A 21,111-nucleotide genomic window follows, 5' to 3' on the forward strand; every position below is an offset into this window, starting at 1 on the left:
ATACAGATATATATAAACGTTTTATGTTTTATTAGATGATAAGAAAACTATTTACAAAATTAAAGTAGTTTTCTTAACTGCAAAAAGATACGAGCGTCTGGAAGTATTTTATTTAATCTTAATTAAATTATGTGAGAATAGAAATCAGTATTCGTATTGTCTTATTTATCTCATACCAACGAAATTGTATTTAAATATATAATATTTAGGACATTCTGATCATATTTATGATTATTGTTTTTATATTTCAAATTATTTTTGCAGCAAAAAATATTACATACATTATATGTATTAGGATAAATAAAATTTCATTTTATTAAAAAACTATATTAAAGTTAATAATACCTTAATCATAGATTGAGACATTTTTATGAAGGAAATAAAACTAAATGAATCATAAATTAAGGAACATAATATTGTGTTCTGCAATGATAAATGAATATAAATGTAACTAGAGGGAAATTTTTATTTACTATTCATCTTTCATAATACTACACTAAATAGCATTTATATGCAATAAGCTTCATTTTTTATAACGAAGAATTCACTCATAATGCAGAATAAATTTAGATAAAATACATTATTACTTTATATTATCAAATGATATTACAAAAGGAACTTTACTATCTCTTTTAAAATTTTGTTAAACATATAAAATTTTTAATATATTCTCTCTAATAACATGCAATTATTTTTGCAAATTTTATATATTTGCTCATGTTTCTTGTATACAGCTTCTGCAAGGCACCATTGAATTCTTTTAAAATATGTGGACATTAACAATAATTGTTCATTATGAAAATGACTAAAAATTATTTTATTTAATTAGGCGCCTATGAAAATCGTTGCTACATTACTACCAAGTGATGACTAGTTCTAATAAGTCTATAGCCAAATACCACTTATTAATGGTAGTGCTGTCATTTATTATTGTATAATTATTCACTTAAATATATTTACGAAACAAATATTTTCGTTTCGTTGTTAAAATGTTCATTAATAATTTTACACTGAAGAATTGAATGATCAATTTGTCTATAAACTAGAAATCATTAAATAAACCAAAGATTAAACACCTGTATGTGGAAGATCCATTACAAGCGAATCTAATTTTACAACTTGTACTTTTGATGTCAGTACCTTTGTTGCTTCTATGTCATATGAAGACCAATAAGTTATTAATTCTGGAAATCCATCTTCACTAATATAATCAATTTTGATTGAACTAAAGCGAGCACGCAAACTCAAATTTGGTTGACAATTTGCGTTTCGGCATAATTGAATAATATCAGTTTGATTTGCATTTTTAACTTGTACATCTGTATAATTCACAAAAACAATCAATACTCTTTCTATTAGTCTTCTTTCTGTAACAATAAATACTTTTTCTGTACGTTCAGATGTTGAATTAGTCCATTGCCAAAATTTAATGGCAAATCCAAAAGTATAAGGTTTCCTGGATATATCCAGAAAAGCTGGTTTTGAGACAAAAGAATTAGGACTAATATAATTCCATATTACTTTTGATTGATTTCCATGCTTTTGTAATTTTAGAGTTACACTAGCTGTACAAAATTCTTCAGGACATAATCCTTTATTTTCAATGGATAAGTAGTGATATGGTGTAGGCCCCCAGTTATTCTTTTCATTATTGTATTTTAAAGTCTTGAACGTGCTAAATGCCATTGCTGGTTTTATTATCAATTTTTTATACTCTGGTAATTTCATAGCATGTAGTAAACCTTTAATAGTCATAGTTTTAATCATACCTGTAAATAAGAAAAGATAAATTACATATTAAATAAATTACATACTGTCTTATTTTTCAAATAAGATATGTATTAAAATCTTCTGTGTGTTTATGTATTTGTATATATAAAATTGTATATAATTGCATATATCATTGTATATATAAAACGAAAAATATATTAATATTTCGCTAATTTTATTTTATATAAATACCTATAACAATTAATAAAATTTTATAATCAACATATCTGTCTCAATCATACATTATTAACAATTTTTCTTTCTTAATACCAAAACAAAATAAATATAATTATATATTTATACAAGAAAATAAAAATTTATCTTTTATAATCGTAGTTGATTGTTTACTTACTTCTTCTATTACTATCATAGCAAATATAAGATACAGTATCATTAAGGATGTGTTTATCTATATCAATGGACGAACAATTTTCAGGTGAATATCGACCTAGAAGATGTCCAGTTCCACCAGATAAGAGAACAAGATTAGGCATATTTTTTGTTGCTACTTCTATACTCAAAAAATCTTCTATTTTGTCTGAATCAATATCTGGTAATATCAGAGGTAGTTTTTCATATGTATAAATTTTGGAACTCCAATGAATAGTGCCTGCAATAGGTTCGATACTAGCCAAAAGGCCTTGATCTCCAGCAACTATGCAGTCTGGTTTTCCAGATCGATCAGTATCCACTGAAATACAATCAATTTCTGTAGGCGGTCTTTTCAACGAAACTAACCACAATGGTAAACCACTATTTGCTTGCATTGACATAATCCCTCCTCCTTCTGCAGATATTTGACCCTGATCATTTGTATCATTTCCTCTATATCGTTGTCCACGAACAAGAAATATCAAGTTTGATGGATTTCCATGAATGATGGAGATAGGACCATGTAATTCTAAAAATATTTAATTAGAATATTAAAATCTATTTGTATATTTTATACTAATCAATTATTTAATATTTTATGAATTTTTTATATGTATGATGCATAATATTTTATAAAAATATGTAATAATTTTTTATATGTGTATTAATAAAGCTTTTTATTATATTAAACAATATTTACTAAATGATTACTAACTTTGGAGAAATTAATTTAGAGAGATTGGAGCTTATTTATTGTTTCTGCAACAGTGAGTAAAATTTTATTCATACACTATACTTTTACAAATATTTAAGTAAACTTACCTATTCCTTGTAAAGTTTTATCCCAAGATATAGATGACTGAGGTTCATTTACTGAAGGACATACCATTGAATTATCACAAGGTAAAACATATAGAAATATAACTATTGTTACAACACATAATAATATAGAAGCAACCAAACAAAATCGTCATAAGGGTGACATATCGTGTCTTTTCCACAAATCATTTTGGTCACTGCCTTCAACTACCATTATAGGTACATCATCTCTATAATATTTAAGCATATTTTGACCATTTCTTGTGCGATTTAAATTCCTTGTTTCATCCAATGGATAATATATTCCATTCTCATGAATAGTAGTTGATTGCTAGAATTTTTATATTCATTATATATTTTTTAGTTTATTCATTATATATCATTATATATATTATATACATTATATAGTGATTTTGTCCTTTTTTATTATAAATAAAATTACATTTATATTACAAAAGTATACTAATAAAAACTGAATGAAACTAATCTTTAAATATATAGTATTTCAATAAGTAGTTACCAAATTGATGCAATATATTCTGAAAATTAAATAGATGAAGAAAATTTATATAAACCCATATCCAAAAATTATTTATTACAGATTTATAAAAAATAAAAGAATCATTATCCATTGATTAAAGATCGATAATGTTTCTTAGTCTTATAGTTCTGTATAATTGTTTGTTAGTGATTATAATGACTAATAATTTTTAAGACAACCATTTGTTTATCATGAACTATGAAACAGGGAACTTAATGAATAAAGATTCTTTTATTCTTTATAGCTGTGTAATAAACGAGTATATGGATTCCTAGGTTCCTAGACCTTTTTCATCTATTTGACCTCAAAAATACACCAACCTATTGAGACACCCTGTACATTCTTACACCAATTACTTATACTTCTAATTTATATTATAAATAAAAAGAAAATATTGTTCGCATAACTTCAACTTACCAGTTGTGTATCATCAACATGATCTTTAGGAATTTCATTTGATTGAGCCAAACAATCATCTTCATCCTCAGTATCGGTATTACTTATATTTTGCGGTAATGGGGTATAACCTTTTCCACCGTGATGATCAGACATGTTAAATCTGTATAAAGCACTACAAATTGAAATTTAATCGAATATTTTTATGTGTATGGATAAATATATGCGTATTTTATGTATTTATTTTATCCTAACACCATTGAACATAAATTATTGATAAAGAATGAACAAAGTAGAATTCAGAATCGATATATTACATTACTGTTACGGAGTACCAATAGTTAAATGTGACGGTACTTGATCGTATTTAATATTTTTGTATTCGATACTTTAGCGCGGCAAATTTATAACAAGAGACAAAAGTTATTCATATAGCTGGAATATAGAAATATAAAGATAAATATTTTGGTGATTCACGTAATTGTAACAAGTCATACCCTTTTTTGTAATTAAAGTTGGAAAAATATATTAGAGAAAAAAAATGAATGATTTAAAGCGGACTACATATTTACGATTATACGTTTTTCGCAAGTACAACAATACATATAATTTCGAATATTAATTAACAGTACTAAACAAATACTTTCGTCTTAATAATCGAATGACTTGATCAGGACAGGATCTAAGAAGACCTCCTACCTTAATTTAAATTTAGTCTTGCTGAAGGTACTACTTGGACGGTAAAACGTCATTATGATTCTTCCTTATGCAGGAATCTTTTTTGTTTGATAAAATCTTTTTTATTAATTTGCTTTTTGTTATTAATGATAAAAGAACATATAATTCTGCATTTTTGTCATTACTCAATCACTTTTTGATAAATTCTTATGATAGAACTAGAAAATGTCTAATTTATGATTGTAAAAAATTTGAGTTTCTTCGCAAACTAATTTGGAAACTTGATTAATAAATTTCATATTATTATCATTATATATTATTACATAAAATACGTTTACGTTTAAACTATAATCGTTACAATAAAATTAAAATAGTATTTTTGTACATTTGTATATATTCCAAAAAAAGAGAAGAGATAGAAATTTTATTAAAACATTTTTATATCGAGTATAATTATCTTAATATATGTATTCGTGATAGAACAATGTGAATACAGGATATAATAACATAAAAGATTAAAACACGAGATACAAGAAGTAATATTTCCAAGAAGTTTATTTTCTTGTACTACTACATAAATATATTATATATTTAAACTTAAGTCACTTTTAGTTAAGAATTTATAATTATAATAACATCTGTTATTTCACAAAATTTTCCATTTACATATATTTATTTTATATTATACTCTTCTATTAAATAAATATACTTGCATTTATCTATTTATCTATTATTGTTTGTTTTTAATTTTTATACACATATAAGTTACTTTAACATCCTATTTCCAATATTGAGACAATGTATAAACATCTAGTAATAAAAGAAAATACAAATATTTAATTAGAGTTAGGTACATTGTATAATTTTCTACAAAGTATATGTAAGCTAATCATGTAAAATATATGCAAACATTCAACTGGAAATGTAATGTAATCACACAACAATGTTACTAGTCGTGCCATAGTGTTATCTTCTAAATAATCACACAAGTATAAGATTCATTTACTTGTACGAATTATTGGCACAATTTTAATTATAGTGTAAAATAATTTGAAATAATATTTTGTAGTACACAGTATTTTAATTCAATCAAAACTTTCAAGTTCTGCACATTTTATATTTTATTTTATACATTAATCTTATTAATATGAAATAAGTAATAAACAAAATATTAAAAGGATACTAACTGTGAAAAATTGTTACATTTCCATTTAATTTTTATTTATAATAAAATTGAAGATATGAGAAATAAACTCTATCTTTTTTATACAAAATTCTATGTACAATTAAAATAAAGTAACATTCAGTGCCATGATATTCAATAATTGTTGTATACAAAAGTATTTGAGACAATTCAACAAGAGAATACTAATAACATATTTTATTTTAATTAGATTATATTCTTTGCAAATGTTTCATAGCTAATATAACAAAGTATCATGATGACATGGCACTGATTCTGATAAAAATGTTAAAATCTATTGTGATTTGTCATCAAAGGTTTTCAATATATGTATAGTTGATAACAATTAAAGAAATATCTTATATAACAATTAATAGTAGAATTACTGTTTTCTCAAATAAAATAAGCCGTCGAATGCCATCTATTACCTCAAATTATATGCATGAAAAAACCTTTATGAGATTCACATCTAATACTACAATTACTAAATGCACAATAAGGATTTAAAAATATATAAATATATTGAGATCTGATTGATTTAAGTATGTATATCTAATCTTGAGTAAACATTTACATAAAATTTATGTGTATTGGTAAAGTCATTATTATATTAGAATTTATTAAAGAAAAACATTTAAAAAATATTTAATAAATGTCTCAAATATTTATAAGAAATTGGAAGTTTGTTTTCTATGATATACAATATGCTTAATGTTCTTTGGTTTAACTATTATGAAAGAAACATGTAATCAAATTTCTATCATTATTACAGTTTAATAAAAATTTTTGGTAAAAAATGGACTGCTTGACGCGGAATGCAAAAGAACTACAAATGTTGCATGTTTCTTAGCTTCTAATTATAAAATAAATTTTATCGTTATATAATTTAATTTAGGATACTTTGCGACTAATATTGTTCATGTTATTTGTATAACATATGCATTGTCATTAATATTATTAATGCTGTTTGCGCAAACATTACGCAATATCAAAATAAATGTTAGAAATAATATTCCTAACACCTTGCACTATTTCAAAGTAATTGATTATTAATAATTACTGTTAATACTGGAACATCAATAGACATTCAATAAACCTCTGTTTTGTAAGGAATCTTTTAAAGTTTGAAACAACTGCAGCTGCTGCTCTGGTTTTAAGTTATAAACCTGCAATAATAAAAGAATTTCATATATATAATTTCACATATACAATATAACAATTAAATTTGCGAATAGATTTAGAAAACAAAAACAATGTAAGTATATATTACATTTATATTTATAAAACTGATATATATTGGCAAAGTATTTCTATAAAAACTAACTTGTTGAGAAATTTTTATATTTAGTTGAAATATTGGAAAAATACTATGAAATATTAATTAAATTTACATAACAACAAATATATATAATTTTCTTAACCAAATTATTAAAGAAAATAATAAAAATGATTAAGAAATTATCATATTTACCTGCTGCAGAAGTTTTTGAGGTGAAGCAGTTTGGATAAACGAAGATATATAGACATTTACAAATGTTGCCATTAAATACTGACAATCAAATCTATCCATTATTCCTCCATGACCAGGAATAACATCTCCAAAGTCCTACAGCAAACATATAAAATGAAGTTATTGCACAATTTGTTGCTACTAGAAAGAAAAAACGAGAAAAATGTAATTTAGCAAATTACCTTAATTTTGAATGCTCTCTTAAAACCGCTAGCAAAAAAGCCTCCAAATGGTCCGATTACAGAACTAAATACTGACATTGATAATGAATGAAGTAAAAAGGGATACAGAGTTATGGTGGACTTTCCACTAAACTATAAAAAAAGATTATGTCATTTATTTTTATAAAAATTATTATTTTTGATTGTATAAATATATTACCATTTTCCATACAACTTGCAAACTATTAGACAAAATATATTCTTGAGGTTGAAACAAAGAAGACGGTTCACAATCCATAGTCATTCGCCCTAAAGCCTCACTATATTCTATAGGGCAAACAAAGTAACGATACTGACACATGATGTATGATACCTGAAATGTATTTTATGAAAATTTATATGTTTAAAAGATTTAATAATATGTAATATTTAATCTAAAAGTTTAAACATAAATTTACCAGTAAACCAAGCAAAACTGTTGAAATACCACCACCTATAAAACCTTCCCAAGTCTTTTTTGGTGATAATTTAATCAACGGTGTTTTACCAAAGAAAAAACCGAACATATACGCCATTACATCGTTTATCACTATCATACTAACTGGAACAATGAACCTATACCAAACAGTCACATATTACTATAGAATATAATTACTAAAATATAGAAAAGATATTAACTTACATAAACTTACCATATCAAGCCCTCAAAAATATTCTGAATTATAAGATAACTTTGAGTTACAACAATAAGTAGAGCAACATGAGTCCAAGCAAATAAGGAAAATTGTTTCATATAATACTTTTTTACAAGTGATAGTACAAACCATACAAAACCAACAATATATAGACAAAAGGAAATAAAACGATGATATGTAACAAGTACACGTAAATATTCCTGTAAATAATAAATATTATATATTTGTAATTTAAATATGGTTATGAATAGAATTTTGAACTTTATGAACATATTAGTTTATAAGTTATTCAAATCTAATCATATATATATAGGTACTTTTCAATGTCATGTATTTAAGATAATATCACATTAATATAAATTTAGTACATAATTAAATTTCTGAGGGAAACCTCAAAAAAAGAACTAGAAGCCATGTAAAGTATATAAAGATAATGCTTCAGAAAGCTCTATTTATTGATTTTATGTCAATACTAGATGTGTTCATAAAAATTCTAATTAAATTTAATCATACACTGATAAGCATCTTAAAGATATTAAGTTAAATTAAGTTTCATTAGATTGACATTATACTTACTGTACGGTTAATTACTACAGCAAAATAGTCCATTAAATTTTCTCCATAAAAGAAGTAATTGGAAGTAATTAAGAAATACCATGATAAAGATCTGAACCAAGGTAAACCATGAATTCTATAAACTGCATACCCAATGTTAATGATCTCTTGGAAACATTTCACTTGAACAATTAATGTCTGGAAAAGAATGAAACATACTTTGAAATTTTTAAATAAATATATATTTATAAAATTAGTATCATAGACTTACTGTAGCCATCAGTGCTAATGGTCCAATATAAATAATACCGCAAAATCCAACAATCATAAACAAGGTAAAAATACTCCTAATTACCCAATTCCTCCAGCTATAAAAATATTTTATTTTTTAAACCTGAACATTTATGTAAATATTTTATATTAATATTCCAAACTAATATGTTGTTACTTAATATATTTTGTTACGTATATATCAATTAAATTATTATTTTAAGAAACTTTACCGATCAGATAAGCCAGAAAGAGCTGAATCCAATATGTGAGGAGTATGATCTGTTCCTTGTGGTATGGCTTTAGCCAATTCCTCAACTTCCAACTTTGCATCATCTTCAGATTCCACATCTTCTTTCTACAAGACATATAAACCAAATTATTTGTTAATAATTCTGTGGAAAATATAATATTAACTACAAAATATTTAAATTATTCACTTCACTATGTGATTAAAATTAAAAATACTTTACTTCCAAAATAATTTGTATAGTTATAACTATATAATAATCTTCATATTTTTGTGTTAGGAGAAATTATATTAAAAATTATGTCTCGAAAAACCATAGTTTTTAGCATTGGCTACTAGAAACAATCATATAAAAAAATATTTAATCTATGAAATATATGTAATCCATATACAACACATATAAAGAATTATATCTTAATTTAATATCACTTATATAAAAGAATAAAAATAATATGATAGGACATATAAAATAAATATTTCTATACATTTATGATATATGAAAGTATTCTTTTTATCTCCTCTCTTGCAGATTATATATTAAATCAAATTGAAATATCATTGTTTATTTCTTGAATTATACATTTTATTTCATCTATTTGTTTTTTTATTAAAATATGCTACAAAATATAATTTGTATACAAAATTTCGTTTATAAACCTTACTTATTAATCGATTAATACAAACATGATGCAGTAAAAAAATTTCAACAAATATTTATATAGAATACACAATAAAATAAATATAGTAAGTATTATAGTTATATAGATTGTAAAAATTATAACAGCATATCAGTTTGGACCATGTGATTTAGTATTAGTAACTGTCATAGTTATCATTCAATTTAGTTTAATACATATATATCACGAAAGAGAAAGGTCAAATGGCAGTCAATCAGGCTTAATAATCGAAGACGTTGATCAAGTGGAAAAAGGAACTTATTACAGTGCTACAACGAAACTTTGGAAAATAAGAAATATATATTTGTATTTACCTGATCATCACTGACATCCCGCGTTTCTGGCGATGTATCTCCGATTGTTCTTTTACGAATTTCCGACATTTTTTACTACGTTTAGAGATTTATAATATATAGTACAGATACAAAAATTTAAAACAAAAAATAGCACTGTAACCACTGATTTATGCAATATAATTGCATATTTATGCGTTTAAATATTTAATTAGAAGGAGCGGATGTGACAGGCACCGATCATACTTGCGCAAATCAAATTGACAGGTTAGCGCACGGTATAATCATCGTTGATATTCGGTTTATTTCGTATCTCTTCGGAAAATCAATAATAAAAAAAACTACATGGGATCTAATGTTTTGTTTATAACATCCTGTAGAAAAGCTATGTTCATATCGTATATCACCATTAAAAACAAAAAATGTATCTTTTTCGAATAATAATTTAATAAATAGATCGTAATATTGATTAGGTACGCTAGGCTTGTAGTATTTTGTTAGTTTTAACCATGGTCATATAAACAGATTTGGAACCGAAAATCGAAAGCATAGACAAAGCCAAAACAATATGGCAATCAGAGTAGAGTGAATTCTGCGCATCTGCGAGATATTGCTATTTATTTGAATATTAAAAAATTGACTAAGTAGTTATTTTTTTATTTGGATCTTTTCCTATCATTAAAGCAATTATATAATAAATCCAAGAAATAAAAGCTGTAGAACGAAATGCTACATATATTTTAAATTAAGAAAGAGAAAAATTATTAGTAAGAAAATATAAAAATTCTTATGGTACAAGAAATTATTATCACTCGTATATTAAAAATATTCTCTTAAAAACAAATGCTGTTGTAAATGGAGCATTCGTTGGTAGGAATATAGAATTTTTATACGCAAAGATGAAATTTTTAGATTACATTCAATTTAAGTGATTTAACCGCATTGATATGTACACTAGAATACATCGCTAGTTTACTTTGATAGTGGCATAACCCAAAAAAAGTTAACTTTAGAGGAAAGAGGTTTTAAAATTTTCTAAGAAATTTTCGTGAATTATTTCAACGACACTATAAGGCTGACTTAACACGAGATACGTCACTATTTATGAAAGCAGTACAACTTTCCACTTGTAATGTTACAAAACAACTGAAGGTGAGACAGTAAAATTAAAACTAAAGCCAGACTGATAGCGGCATAAGTAATAATTTTTTCCTCTGACGTAAAACCGATGGAATTATAATTTACATGATAAAAATAGAAACACGATGTAGACCTTCTATATGATGTAGATCTACAATAAAAGTAAATATGAAACTTTTTGAGTTGCGCTATCATCAAAACGAAGTAGCGATACGTATATACATATATAAATGATACAATCGAATACAGTTTATGCATATTTTTAAACAAACATGAAAACTTTATAATTTCTATTTCTATTTCGGAGTATTTAAACTACTTATACAATATACAGTCTTATAAACCAGCTTTAAAATGTTATTTTTTTATAGTTTAAAACGTACTTCATTTTTCTTATTTCTAACATTTTATTGTTTTGTAACTTCATAGGCAACTTTATTAATGCGGTGTTTTTATTAATAGCTAAAGCTATTAAAAAATGGCTTCTTAAACATTCTTAAACATACTAGACGAGACACTTAATTAAAAATTTCAATCTATAAAATACTTTCAACAAACAGAAAAAATATTTCAGCATTTCAGAATTGCATTGTGTACATTAAATATGTTTATATATATTCCTTCATACAATAAAGTTACATTTTTCGAATTCGAAGAGCAGATTCAAATATTAAATTTTACGTGATACATATGTAATTTATAAGACAAAATAGAAGTTTATAATTTCGCATGGGAATTATATTTTTAATATAAAAATAAATTTAAATAAATTTAAATGTTTCCATTATATGTTTGCTATTTCCGGTTAATCTCGATACATCACGATATATCGATTTGTGCATGCGAAATATCGAACGCCTGAAATTTTTCTTTCCGACAGAAGGTTCCTATTGAAGCGTCAAGTGTGTTAGATTTCTCTAAATATCTATCTTAATCGCTTTTAATTTTCAATTTAAACAAAAAATAGGAGGTTTGTTAAATTATTTACTCTGTGACAAATTGAAAAATTGTTATATGATTTGTGTTTTTATTCATTATCGTAACAAACAATATTGATGTTATAGTGATAACCTAAAATAATGTTTGTCTTCCTCTAATTTCAAGTGCAATATTAATTTATAATGTCAATACCTTTTATGATTTGGAATAAAAGACATGGTTTTTTTATGATAAAAGGAACACATTAAAATTCTAAAACTCACTTCTAACACGTGAGAGATAAGCGTCAAAACTTCGTATCAAAGCTAACCTCTCAAATTGTTTGTCTGTGATAAATTAAACAAGTTCTTAGTCTTTTTTTATTCATATATATTTTTTTAGCTTATACATTTCTTTCACTTTATAACATATTGTTCACAGAATATAGACTATTAATTCCTTCTTATTTTTGGTCTAAAATAATTATATCATTAAGTTCACAGTAACTACTTTTTAATTATCTTTTTATTGTTTTTAGAATGTTGATGCCAAAAAAGAATCGTGTTGCAATTTATGAGTACCTTTTTAAAGAAGGTGTTATGGTTGCAAAAAAAGATTATCATGCACCAAAACATCCAGAATTGGAATGTATTCCAAATCTTCAAGTTATTAAGGCTATGCAGGTAATAATTACACGCGATATAATTTTATATTGGATACTTGATATTATTTAATTTGTTATAAAAACAAATTTTTATTAAAATCTATATCTATTATTTATTTTTTCAGTCTTTGAAATCGAAAGGATATGTCAAAGAACAGTTTGCATGGAGACATTTTTACTGGTATTTAACAAATGAAGGCATTGAGTATTTGCGTGGATACTTACATTTACCACCTGAAATAGTACCTTCTACACTCAAAAGGCAAACTAGATCAGAAACTACAAGGCCAAGACCTACAACAGGTGCAAGAAGTGAAGCATCTAGACCCACAGAAGATCGTGCTGGATATAGACGAGGTCCTGGCGGCCCAGCTGGTCCTGGTGATAAAAAAGCTGATGTTGGCGCCGGTACTGGAGATGTTGAATTCCGCGGTGGTTTCGGTCGTGGTAAACCACAATAATATTTTAATGTAAAATAAATAAACGTTTCGTACTATACAAGCATTGTTATTTTAACTATCCTTACATTTTGAATAATAATTTCAATAGACACAAATTTTAGGGATTAATAAGTAAAGATCAAGATAAAACATGTTTATCATAATAATCTTTTATTTTATTTTATGTCGCATTATAAAATTGTACATTTACTTACAAATTGTATAATTATATTTGTTATTAACATGTAAAGTCATAACTGGAAGCAAACAGTAGGCAACTATTATACAATTACAAAATATTGAAATTATAAGTTTGCAAAATAAATTATTATTTTTGACAAAACCAAAGTTAGAATAGGAAACATTGTAGATATATATTTGTGCTAAAACAAGAATTTCATCAAAAATTTTGTAACTCTTCTTCAATTAGTTGACAGAATTTTTTTGAGAAATGGTTTTAATATATACTGGCAGTATGATGTTGCTTTTTGTTTCATAGCTTTTTTATCTTTCAATGCAAAATTTTTCAAGCTCTTTTTAATTATTGCATCAATGTCTTCTACTTTCTTCATTTTTATGATGAAATACTAGTACCTACATTTAATGGAAAGGTATATTTATAACAAGCACGTCATATATATTTTGTTCATTTCCCATATTCGCTATGTTTCAAAAAATAAATAGGTGTTATAAATTACCATTAACAAATTTTATATTAAATTGATGCTTTAGATAAATTTTAAAATGAACTAACTTAAACTTTATGTCTTAGCGCAATATATATTTCTATCGCTTGTCATATTTGTTTGTTTATATATATTTAATATTATACTGTAATACCCTTAGTTTCTTCATTCAATAATTACCAATTGTACTGCTGAATTGTTTATTTAGAATAATATATAAACAATAAGTAAGCTCAAAATTTTAATTTAACATTCATAATGAATGATATTATATTTCAAAGTGTTCGATGTTCCTAAATTTGACATTTATATTTAGTTGAATAGTGAATTTTATTTATAGAACAGTTTCTTATACGTTTAACCAAATTGAAGAAATTGCAAAAACATTAATTTTTCGAGTATACAATTTATAAGAAAAAGAACATCTTTAAATAAAAGAATAATGTTACACAGTGTACAATCAAGTAATAGGATTAAATTAAATGGAATTAAACTTAGTTATATATACAAAAAGATGTATCTTAATTCTATAATATTGAAGTGTCATAATTTTACACTTGGAAGTTTCTTAATTTCATGCAAACTTTCTGTGACCTAGTAAGTTTGTATGTTTTTATCTTCTTTATGTATAAATACATGGTATTGTAAGCATACATGTACATATTCATGTACATATGTACATTACAAATATATATATCATGTGTAACATCTATAAAAGTTATGATTAAAACCATAAAATCATATTTGCATACAATTAATAAGAATCATGTATATGTAATACATATGAATTCTATGAATAGGTTATGTTGTTATCGATGAATTAATTAGACATATTCTTCAAAAAGAAATAAAAGTGGAGGCAATTTTTTAACCTAGGATGAACGTTCTAATAACCTTAGCTATTGTCACATCTCACTGTATCACAATTTGTACTCCAAAGGAAACAATTACCAATGCCACTATAACAAATTAGGAAAACTGCAAGAAGAAATACTAAACTACAAACAGTGCATGGTTTTCGTTCTAGGAAGAATCCAATTAGATAAAGTGCCATAAACATGACATGCGTTTGCAGCAGTGTTGGATTTACTGGTTTTGGTATCAGGAGCACTGGAATTAGCCACTGTAGGCAATACATCCTCTTTACTTTGTTGTTAGAGATGTATTTAAACTAGTTGTTTCATCTGTGGCGAAACTTCTGAAAAGAAGTACATAAATTATTTTGTCTCAGTTTATTCGTAAATTCGCTTTTTACACGCACTACGATTTTTGCATACCTTATTTGGAAGCACCATAATGTTCTCGAAACATCTCGTCCTTCAAATTTGAAACGATTTAACTATACTCATGCTAGTAGGTACAAATATTTCCAATCTAAATTTTTCCAAATATGAGATTACACACATCTACAAATCAGATAGGAACATACAATATGACTAACAGCAGTTTACTTTACTGTTGTTTTCATGAAAACAACCTTTACATTATCTTGCAAAATGAAAAAAATTATTTAGAGAATTATTTTATCATCATTTGACTTCATATTCGTTAATAATAAATATATTTATTATTTATTATATTATGTTATGTTCTACTGCCTTTTATCCTTACACTAGAAATGAAATTGAAATGACAAGTTTGCTTCATAGTATTAATTTAAAAATTACTATTATTCTCTTACGCGGGAATACCAAATAGTACTAAAAGTAAGCACTGTTAGAATAATAGCATTCTGAGAGAAGCAGATTTTAATATTTGTAACTTTAATTAATCTGTAACTAGTACGCGTTATGTTATATATTTCAATTATAAAGTATTTCAAATATAAAATATTATAATGTGTTATACAAGCGTCTAAAATGTATCGCAATAATTTAAATAAAAGTTTGAAACCAACTTTGAAATATCAACAGCCAGTGTGTGCTGAATCTAAAAAAAGTTTAGAAAATACCAATGTTTTAACAGAAAATTCAGAGCGAAATTTTATTAGAAACACTAAAAAAATTCTTAATTTATTTAAAAAACCTGTTATCAGTCATAAGGAGGAAAAACGGGAAGACAGTGCTTCAATTAAGGGAAAAGAAAATAATACAATTATTGTTAAAGAAGGTTTATCCATTATTACTGGTAGTAATACAGCGTATGTACATAAATTTTTAATTCATTTAAATAGTAATTTTGTTTTTAATAATTTGATTGTTCCCTTTTCTAGTATCTTTAATGTAGTAATCGGTAAAAAGTCTATGAGAAAACATAAAAGATGGGAAAATGACGGAACATTGGAAGTTACAGGAAAACATGCGGTCTTAAAGGTGATATATTTGTATATAAAAGATTTTTTTATTACAGTTATAAACAAGCTATATATTTTTGCATTAAGCAGGATATAGAAGGCAGTGTTATTCATAAAACTATAATTAATCCAGAAGTTTTGATAGAAGGCTTTAGAATGTACATAGATAATAAAGAAATTGAGGTAAAAATAAATGTATTTATATTAATAATTTGCATATTTGAATCACTGATATTAAAATATTTATAGATAATTGACAGAGCAACATCCAAATACATGCCCAATAAATCAATCTTAGAAAAAGTTTCAGAACCGCCCATAAAGAAGTTGAAAACTTCAAATTCTAATCCATATCTTCCTTTAGAGCCATTATGTAAAGGTATGATGTACTAAAATGAATAAAGGTACATTATGAAACTAAATTTTATGATGTATAAAATATATTAATCTTCATGTCTTATTAAAGAACTGAAATTGAGATGCTGTCCATTGGTAATGCCATCTATAAATATTTCAAAAAGTTGGGTAAATCATGATATGTCAGAAAATGAAACAGAAGTATTCGTAGATACCTGTTTAGTAAATGTACTTAGACCACATCAACGTCATGGTATTGTATTTCTATATGAATGTATTATGGGCTTAAAGGTACCTAATTATTTTGGGGCAATTTTGGCTGATGAAATGGGGCTTGGTAAAACATTACAATGCATTACAATTATTTGGACATTGTTAAAGAAAGGACCATATGGATATCCAATATTAAAATATATATTAATAGTAACTCCTAGTTGTTTGTGTAACAATTGGAATAAAGAGTTTAAGCATTGGTTGGGTTTCCATAGGATATCTCCCTATGTTGTAGACGCCAAAAACAAGTCAAAAGATTTCAGAAAACATATAAGGAACTCGGTTATGATTATTAGTTATGATATGCTTACCAGATGTGAACAAGAAATCAAAGAAATACCTTTTAATTTAATCATATGTGATGAAGGACATAGATTAAAAAATAATGATATAAAAGCAGCAAAGGTATCGATATTTAATTTTAATTCAGAAAGAAACAATAACTAATATATGATTATATGTATATTTAATACTATAAAGTATGTGAGATATATAAAATTTTAATATATTATATTTTTCTAGATTTTATGTAACTTGAAGTGTAAAAGAAGAATTCTTTTGACTGGAACTCCAATACAGAATGATTTGCAAGAATTTTTTACTTTGATTGATTTTGTAAACCCTACTATATTAGGCAACAATTCTGAATTTAAAAATTATTACGAAAAACCTATTGTTGCATCACAAAGCCCTACTGCACCAGACCATGTTGTATCTCTTGGGACTGAAAGAGCTAATGAATTACGTGAAAAAACTAAATGTTTTATATTACGTCGTACACAAGAAACAATTAATAAGTACTTACCTTCTAAGCATGAATTAATTGTATTTTGCCGTTTATCGATCGAGCAACAAGATTTATATTCGCAAGTTACGGATTCATGGTTCAATAAAAGTCTATCAAATAATAACATACCACATTTAGCAGTAATAACAGCTCTAAAAAAGATTTGTAATCACCCAGAATTATTTTATAATGAAAAAACTGAGCTTTTCTGTATTGATACAAAAGGTATACATAAAACTTCTAATATAAGAGATAGTACAAAAACAGTATACTGTGGAAAAATTTCAATTGTACAAACATTATTGAGAAATTTAAAAAAGACGGAAGAAAAAGTAGTATTAGTTTCATATTATACACAAACACTTGATATATTGGAAACTGTTTGTAATAAAGAAGGCTTACAATTTCTTAGATTAGATGGTAGTACAACAAGTAATACAAGATCTAAGATTATAGAACGGTTTAATTCAACCAGTGACAACAGTAGTTAGTATAATCTATACTATTTTTAATTTAACAGTCACCTAACATTTTCTGAATGTTTATGCAACTATTTTAGAAGTATTTTTATTAAGTGCAAAAGCTGGTGGAGTTGGATTAAATTTACCTGGCGCATCTCGACTTATATTATTTGATTCAGACTGGAATCCAGCATCTGATTCACAAGCTATGGCACGAATTTGGAGGGATGGTCAAAAAAAAGATGTTTACATATTACGGTTTGGATATTTTAAGTTAGAAACAAATATCTACATGTTACAGATATTCTTATAGCAATATAAATAAAACTTATAGATTACTAACAACTGGTACTATTGAAGAAAAAATATTTCAAAGACAAATTAGCAAAGCAAATTTAAGTGAAACTGTGGTAGACCTAAATCCTTTGTCTTCTTTTAAGTTGTCTATGAGTGAATTAAAGGTCTATTTTATTTATGTATTTTAAACATTGAAGCAGTATCAAATAATTTATAATATTTGTAATATCTGTAGGATTTATTTACATTAACAGTAAATACGAATTGTTTAACGCATGATTTAATGAAGTGTTCTTGCAATGGCTATAAAAAATCAGAGGAAACATCAGAAAAATTACATCAAAAAGGTGCTACAGGTTATCAATTTCTAGGAGATAAAACTTTAAAATCAAATTTCACCATAAACCAGCTTTTGAAATGGGAACATTACCAACAACCAATTTCGGATAAAATAATTCAAGTAAGAATAATTTAATACTAAATATTAAAACTAGACATTAAATTAATAATTATTTTTAAATATTTTGTAGGAAATTATGCTATCAGAAGTATCTGACAATATAACTTTTATATTAAAAAATTCTGTAGTAAATAAAACAGATTGAAATGATAAAACAAATATTTATACTTCATATCATGAAATAGGTAAATGTAAAATTAAATATTTAAAGTTTGCTTTTATGTAATGTAACACTTATTAATCTTTCTATGCATTCAGGAGATTGTAAAAGCTTTATAAGTTTAGTCATTTCTGCTTCATTAACTTCCAATAAAATGTCCTGATGCCATCTGTTAATTAAACATTTAATTGCCAATATAGACTGAAAGAAGACATTTATTTGAAATAGTTGTATCAGTATCTTGTATTTTATGTAAAACAGAATAGATCAAAGTATACCTCTAATGAAAGTTTAGTCAACTTTTTTAAATATGTCCAAACTTCATCTAAATTTTGATATTTGTATACTTCATTAACGAAACCATAGTGTTTAGCTTCAAGTGCACTCATTTTATATCCTAAATATAACATTTCACTAGCCTAAAAATTGTTTAAGAATTGTAATTTAATCACAAATATAATAAGTTCACAATTTTAAATACCTTAGACTTCCCAAATATATTAGGAAATGTATATGTAGAACATCCTTCTGCACTAAGGCCTAATCTTGTAAATGGTGTTTCAAAATAAGCCTATAAGATAATAAATAACTACAGATTAAGCATAATCTAATGAACATAATGAACTACAATGGGGACTAATAATATATAACTAAAAATTATTTACAGTATCTGCTGCATATACAATGTCAAATAATGGAAGCATTGTTACTGCTATTCCGATTGCAGGACCATTTACAATAGCTATTAAAAGTTTAGGATATCTAATTAACATTTCTACAAATTCTCTGAAAAATTATTTAATAGATTATTATTAAAATTTGAGTTTGTGATATTAAAGCATTAAAGATTAACATGTTTACAAATACTTACTTCAAGACATTAATTATACTTTTGATATCAAAATTATCTTCATCTTGACTTGTTAATGAAGATTTAAAATCATTGCCACTACTGAAAAAACTTCCATTACCACTTAAGATGACTATATATATGGTACTATCTTGAATAGATTCACGTAGAATTTTTATTAAATCTTTGTACATCTAACACATGAAGGACAAGTTTAATAGCAGTATTATTAATGAAACTCTTTATATGTAAACATACATTATTTTACTGATAAATTACAAACTAGATATTAATTATATGTTATGTATATTATGCTGAATAAAATTACTATTTTAAAAATTACATTTAATTTAGTTCTTTATGTAAGATCTAAAAATCTAACTTTTGCACCATTACATGTTATTGTAATATGTACTCTAATCTCTAGACAAAATTTGTAATAATAATAAATTAAATTTTAATACTAAATTTTAACGGTTACTTACAGAAATAGTAATAGCATTTTTTTTTTTTGGTCGATTTAATCTAATGTTTAGTATTCCGTTATCCACCGAACATAAAATATCGGATAAATTTTTATTATCCATTATAAGCATGTGTAGTTATTCAGAATAAGGTTTCAGAAATAACTTTTTCATTAATGAACATATTTTAATGATATTATGTACAGCGAATGCTTACGATATAGTTGTACATATTAAATTAACCTTTGGACTCAAGGTCTTTTTTATTTCGGATGAATTAACAACTCGAGGCATTCCGCAGCACGTTCAGTGAATTCCTTACCTCTAACTTAGAATTAATTATAAAACTTTTATATTTTTCATTTTCATGTATATTTACTTCTCAAAGAGGAAAATTTCTTAAATATATAGTGTCTGTACTATTGTTTAGTATGATATTTTATATAGCAATTGCCGGCTTGTCGGGGCACGTATTGCAGTAATATGTTGTCTGGTGTCTTTTGCTGGACTCATTTCATTGAGAACAGATCTTGCAATCCTTCCTAATTCTTGTTAAAATGACATATAGTTTTCCATTTATATCTATTTCTAGGTTCCAAAAAAATACTTTTCATAACCATTTCAAAGATTTCCTTAAGAGACAGTATGTTAATGAGGCATATTGGTCGGTACAATCAATGCCACCCATATA

At 25.5% G+C, this 21,111-nt stretch overlaps 6 protein-coding genes across 8 annotated transcripts in view; 2 read left to right on the plus strand and 4 right to left on the minus strand.

Moving 5' to 3' along the window:
- The window catches only part of LOC132908593 (small ribosomal subunit protein eS10-like), a 30,606-nt gene extending 17,213 nt beyond the window's left edge, over nucleotides 1–13,393 (plus strand). The window contains exons 1-3 of one of the 3 annotated variants that reach the window (XM_060962713.1): nucleotides 12,101–12,212; nucleotides 12,767–12,911; nucleotides 13,018–13,393. In XM_060962713.1, the coding sequence (XP_060818696.1) occupies nucleotides 12,768–12,911; nucleotides 13,018–13,353 (480 nt within the window). In that variant the 5' untranslated portion in view covers nucleotides 12,101–12,212; nucleotide 12,767 and the 3' untranslated portion in view covers nucleotides 13,354–13,393. Of the gene's footprint in view, nucleotides 1–12,100; nucleotides 12,281–12,766; nucleotides 12,912–13,017 lie in introns of those variants that run through there. The other 2 variants (XM_060962712.1, XM_060962714.1) reach the window with 2 other exon arrangements.
- LOC132909125 (uncharacterized) lies at nucleotides 445–4,245 on the minus strand. The gene is made up of 4 exons (XM_060963722.1): nucleotides 3,920–4,245; nucleotides 2,965–3,292; nucleotides 2,123–2,671; nucleotides 445–1,769 (listed from the first exon to the last, which is right to left on the minus strand). The coding sequence occupies exons 2-4, from the start codon at nucleotides 3,029–3,031 to the stop codon at nucleotides 1,069–1,071; spliced, it is 1,317 nt and encodes a 438-aa protein (XP_060819705.1). The 5' UTR covers nucleotides 3,032–3,292; nucleotides 3,920–4,245; the 3' UTR covers nucleotides 445–1,068.
- Nucleotides 6,514–11,332, minus strand: LOC132908567 (phosphatidate cytidylyltransferase, photoreceptor-specific). Its single transcript, XM_060962661.1, has 11 exons — nucleotides 11,088–11,332; nucleotides 10,192–10,544; nucleotides 9,184–9,308; nucleotides 8,952–9,048; nucleotides 8,702–8,878; nucleotides 8,123–8,325; nucleotides 7,889–8,045; nucleotides 7,651–7,803; nucleotides 7,452–7,583; nucleotides 7,231–7,365; nucleotides 6,514–6,925 (listed from the first exon to the last, which is right to left on the minus strand). The coding sequence occupies exons 2-11, from the start codon at nucleotides 10,258–10,260 to the stop codon at nucleotides 6,836–6,838; spliced, it is 1,338 nt and encodes a 445-aa protein (XP_060818644.1). The 5' UTR covers nucleotides 10,261–10,544; nucleotides 11,088–11,332; the 3' UTR covers nucleotides 6,514–6,835.
- Nucleotides 13,394–13,486: 93 nt separating the features above from the next.
- On the minus strand, nucleotides 13,487–15,456 carry LOC132908595 (bladder cancer-associated protein). Its single transcript, XM_060962721.1, has 2 exons — nucleotides 15,296–15,456; nucleotides 13,487–15,216 (listed from the first exon to the last, which is right to left on the minus strand). Exon 2 carries the CDS (start codon nucleotides 15,154–15,156, stop codon nucleotides 14,914–14,916), a length of 243 nt encoding a protein of 80 aa, XP_060818704.1. The 5' UTR covers nucleotides 15,157–15,216; nucleotides 15,296–15,456; the 3' UTR covers nucleotides 13,487–14,913.
- Nucleotides 15,457–15,622: 166 nt separating this feature from the next.
- Nucleotides 15,623–19,116, plus strand: LOC132908555 (DNA repair and recombination protein RAD54B-like). Its single transcript, XM_060962632.1, has 10 exons — nucleotides 15,623–16,158; nucleotides 16,231–16,330; nucleotides 16,402–16,494; nucleotides 16,561–16,690; nucleotides 16,778–17,346; nucleotides 17,464–18,214; nucleotides 18,288–18,447; nucleotides 18,524–18,650; nucleotides 18,722–18,946; nucleotides 19,017–19,116. Exons 1-10 carry the CDS (start codon nucleotides 15,878–15,880, stop codon nucleotides 19,089–19,091), a joined length of 2,511 nt encoding a protein of 836 aa, XP_060818615.1. The 5' UTR covers nucleotides 15,623–15,877; the 3' UTR covers nucleotides 19,092–19,116.
- On the minus strand, nucleotides 18,654–20,628 carry LOC132908583 (enoyl-CoA delta isomerase 2). Its single transcript, XM_060962698.1, has 6 exons — nucleotides 20,442–20,628; nucleotides 19,978–20,150; nucleotides 19,772–19,892; nucleotides 19,588–19,677; nucleotides 19,385–19,525; nucleotides 18,654–19,307 (listed from the first exon to the last, which is right to left on the minus strand). Exons 1-6 carry the CDS (start codon nucleotides 20,550–20,552, stop codon nucleotides 19,152–19,154), a joined length of 792 nt encoding a protein of 263 aa, XP_060818681.1. The 5' UTR covers nucleotides 20,553–20,628; the 3' UTR covers nucleotides 18,654–19,151.
- Nucleotides 20,629–21,111: the final 483 nt, after the last annotated feature.

Source organism: Bombus pascuorum, chromosome 7 (genome assembly GCF_905332965.1).
Source record: "Bombus pascuorum chromosome 7, iyBomPasc1.1, whole genome shotgun sequence".
NCBI lineage: Eukaryota > Metazoa > Arthropoda > Insecta > Hymenoptera > Apidae > Bombus > Bombus pascuorum.

Excerpts from the sequence above, each read along its gene's own strand:
- LOC132909125 (XM_060963722.1), bottom strand. The coding sequence starts at position 3,031 with ATGGTATGTCCTTCAGTAAATGAACCTCAGTCATCTATATCTTGGGAT. Across the intron at positions 2,672-2,964 it reads TAAAACTTTACAAGGAATAG|AATTACATGGTCCTATCTCC; the intron begins GTAAGTTTACTT and ends AAATATTTTTAG. Across the intron at positions 1,770-2,122 it reads CTATGATAGTAATAGAAGAA|GTATGATTAAAACTATGACT; the intron begins GTAAGTAAACAA and ends TCTTATTTACAG.
- LOC132908567 (XM_060962661.1), bottom strand. The coding sequence starts at position 10,260 with ATGTCGGAAATTCGTAAAAGAACAATCGGAGATACATCGCCAGAAACG. Across the intron at positions 9,309-10,191 it reads GGGATGTCAGTGATGATCAG|AAAGAAGATGTGGAATCTGA; the intron begins GTAAATACAAAT and ends TATGTCTTGTAG. Across the intron at positions 9,049-9,183 it reads CTTTCTGGCTTATCTGATCG|CTGGAGGAATTGGGTAATTA; the intron begins GTAAAGTTTCTT and ends ATATTTTTATAG.
- LOC132908595 (XM_060962721.1), bottom strand. The coding sequence starts at position 15,156 with ATGTATTGCCTACAGTGGCTAATTCCAGTGCTCCTGATACCAAAACCA.
- LOC132908555 (XM_060962632.1), top strand. The coding sequence starts at position 15,878 with ATGTATCGCAATAATTTAAATAAAAGTTTGAAACCAACTTTGAAATAT. Across the intron at positions 16,331-16,401 it reads GAAAACATGCGGTCTTAAAG|GATATAGAAGGCAGTGTTAT; the intron begins GTGATATATTTG and ends TGCATTAAGCAG. Across the intron at positions 16,691-16,777 it reads TTTAGAGCCATTATGTAAAG|AACTGAAATTGAGATGCTGT; the intron begins GTATGATGTACT and ends GTCTTATTAAAG.
- LOC132908583 (XM_060962698.1), bottom strand. The coding sequence starts at position 20,552 with ATGCTTATAATGGATAATAAAAATTTATCCGATATTTTATGTTCGGTG. Across the intron at positions 19,678-19,771 it reads TTGTATATGCAGCAGATACT|GCTTATTTTGAAACACCATT; the intron begins GTAAATAATTTT and ends ATTATCTTATAG. Across the intron at positions 19,526-19,587 it reads ATATATTTGGGAAGTCTAAG|GCTAGTGAAATGTTATATTT; the intron begins GTATTTAAAATT and ends AACAATTTTTAG.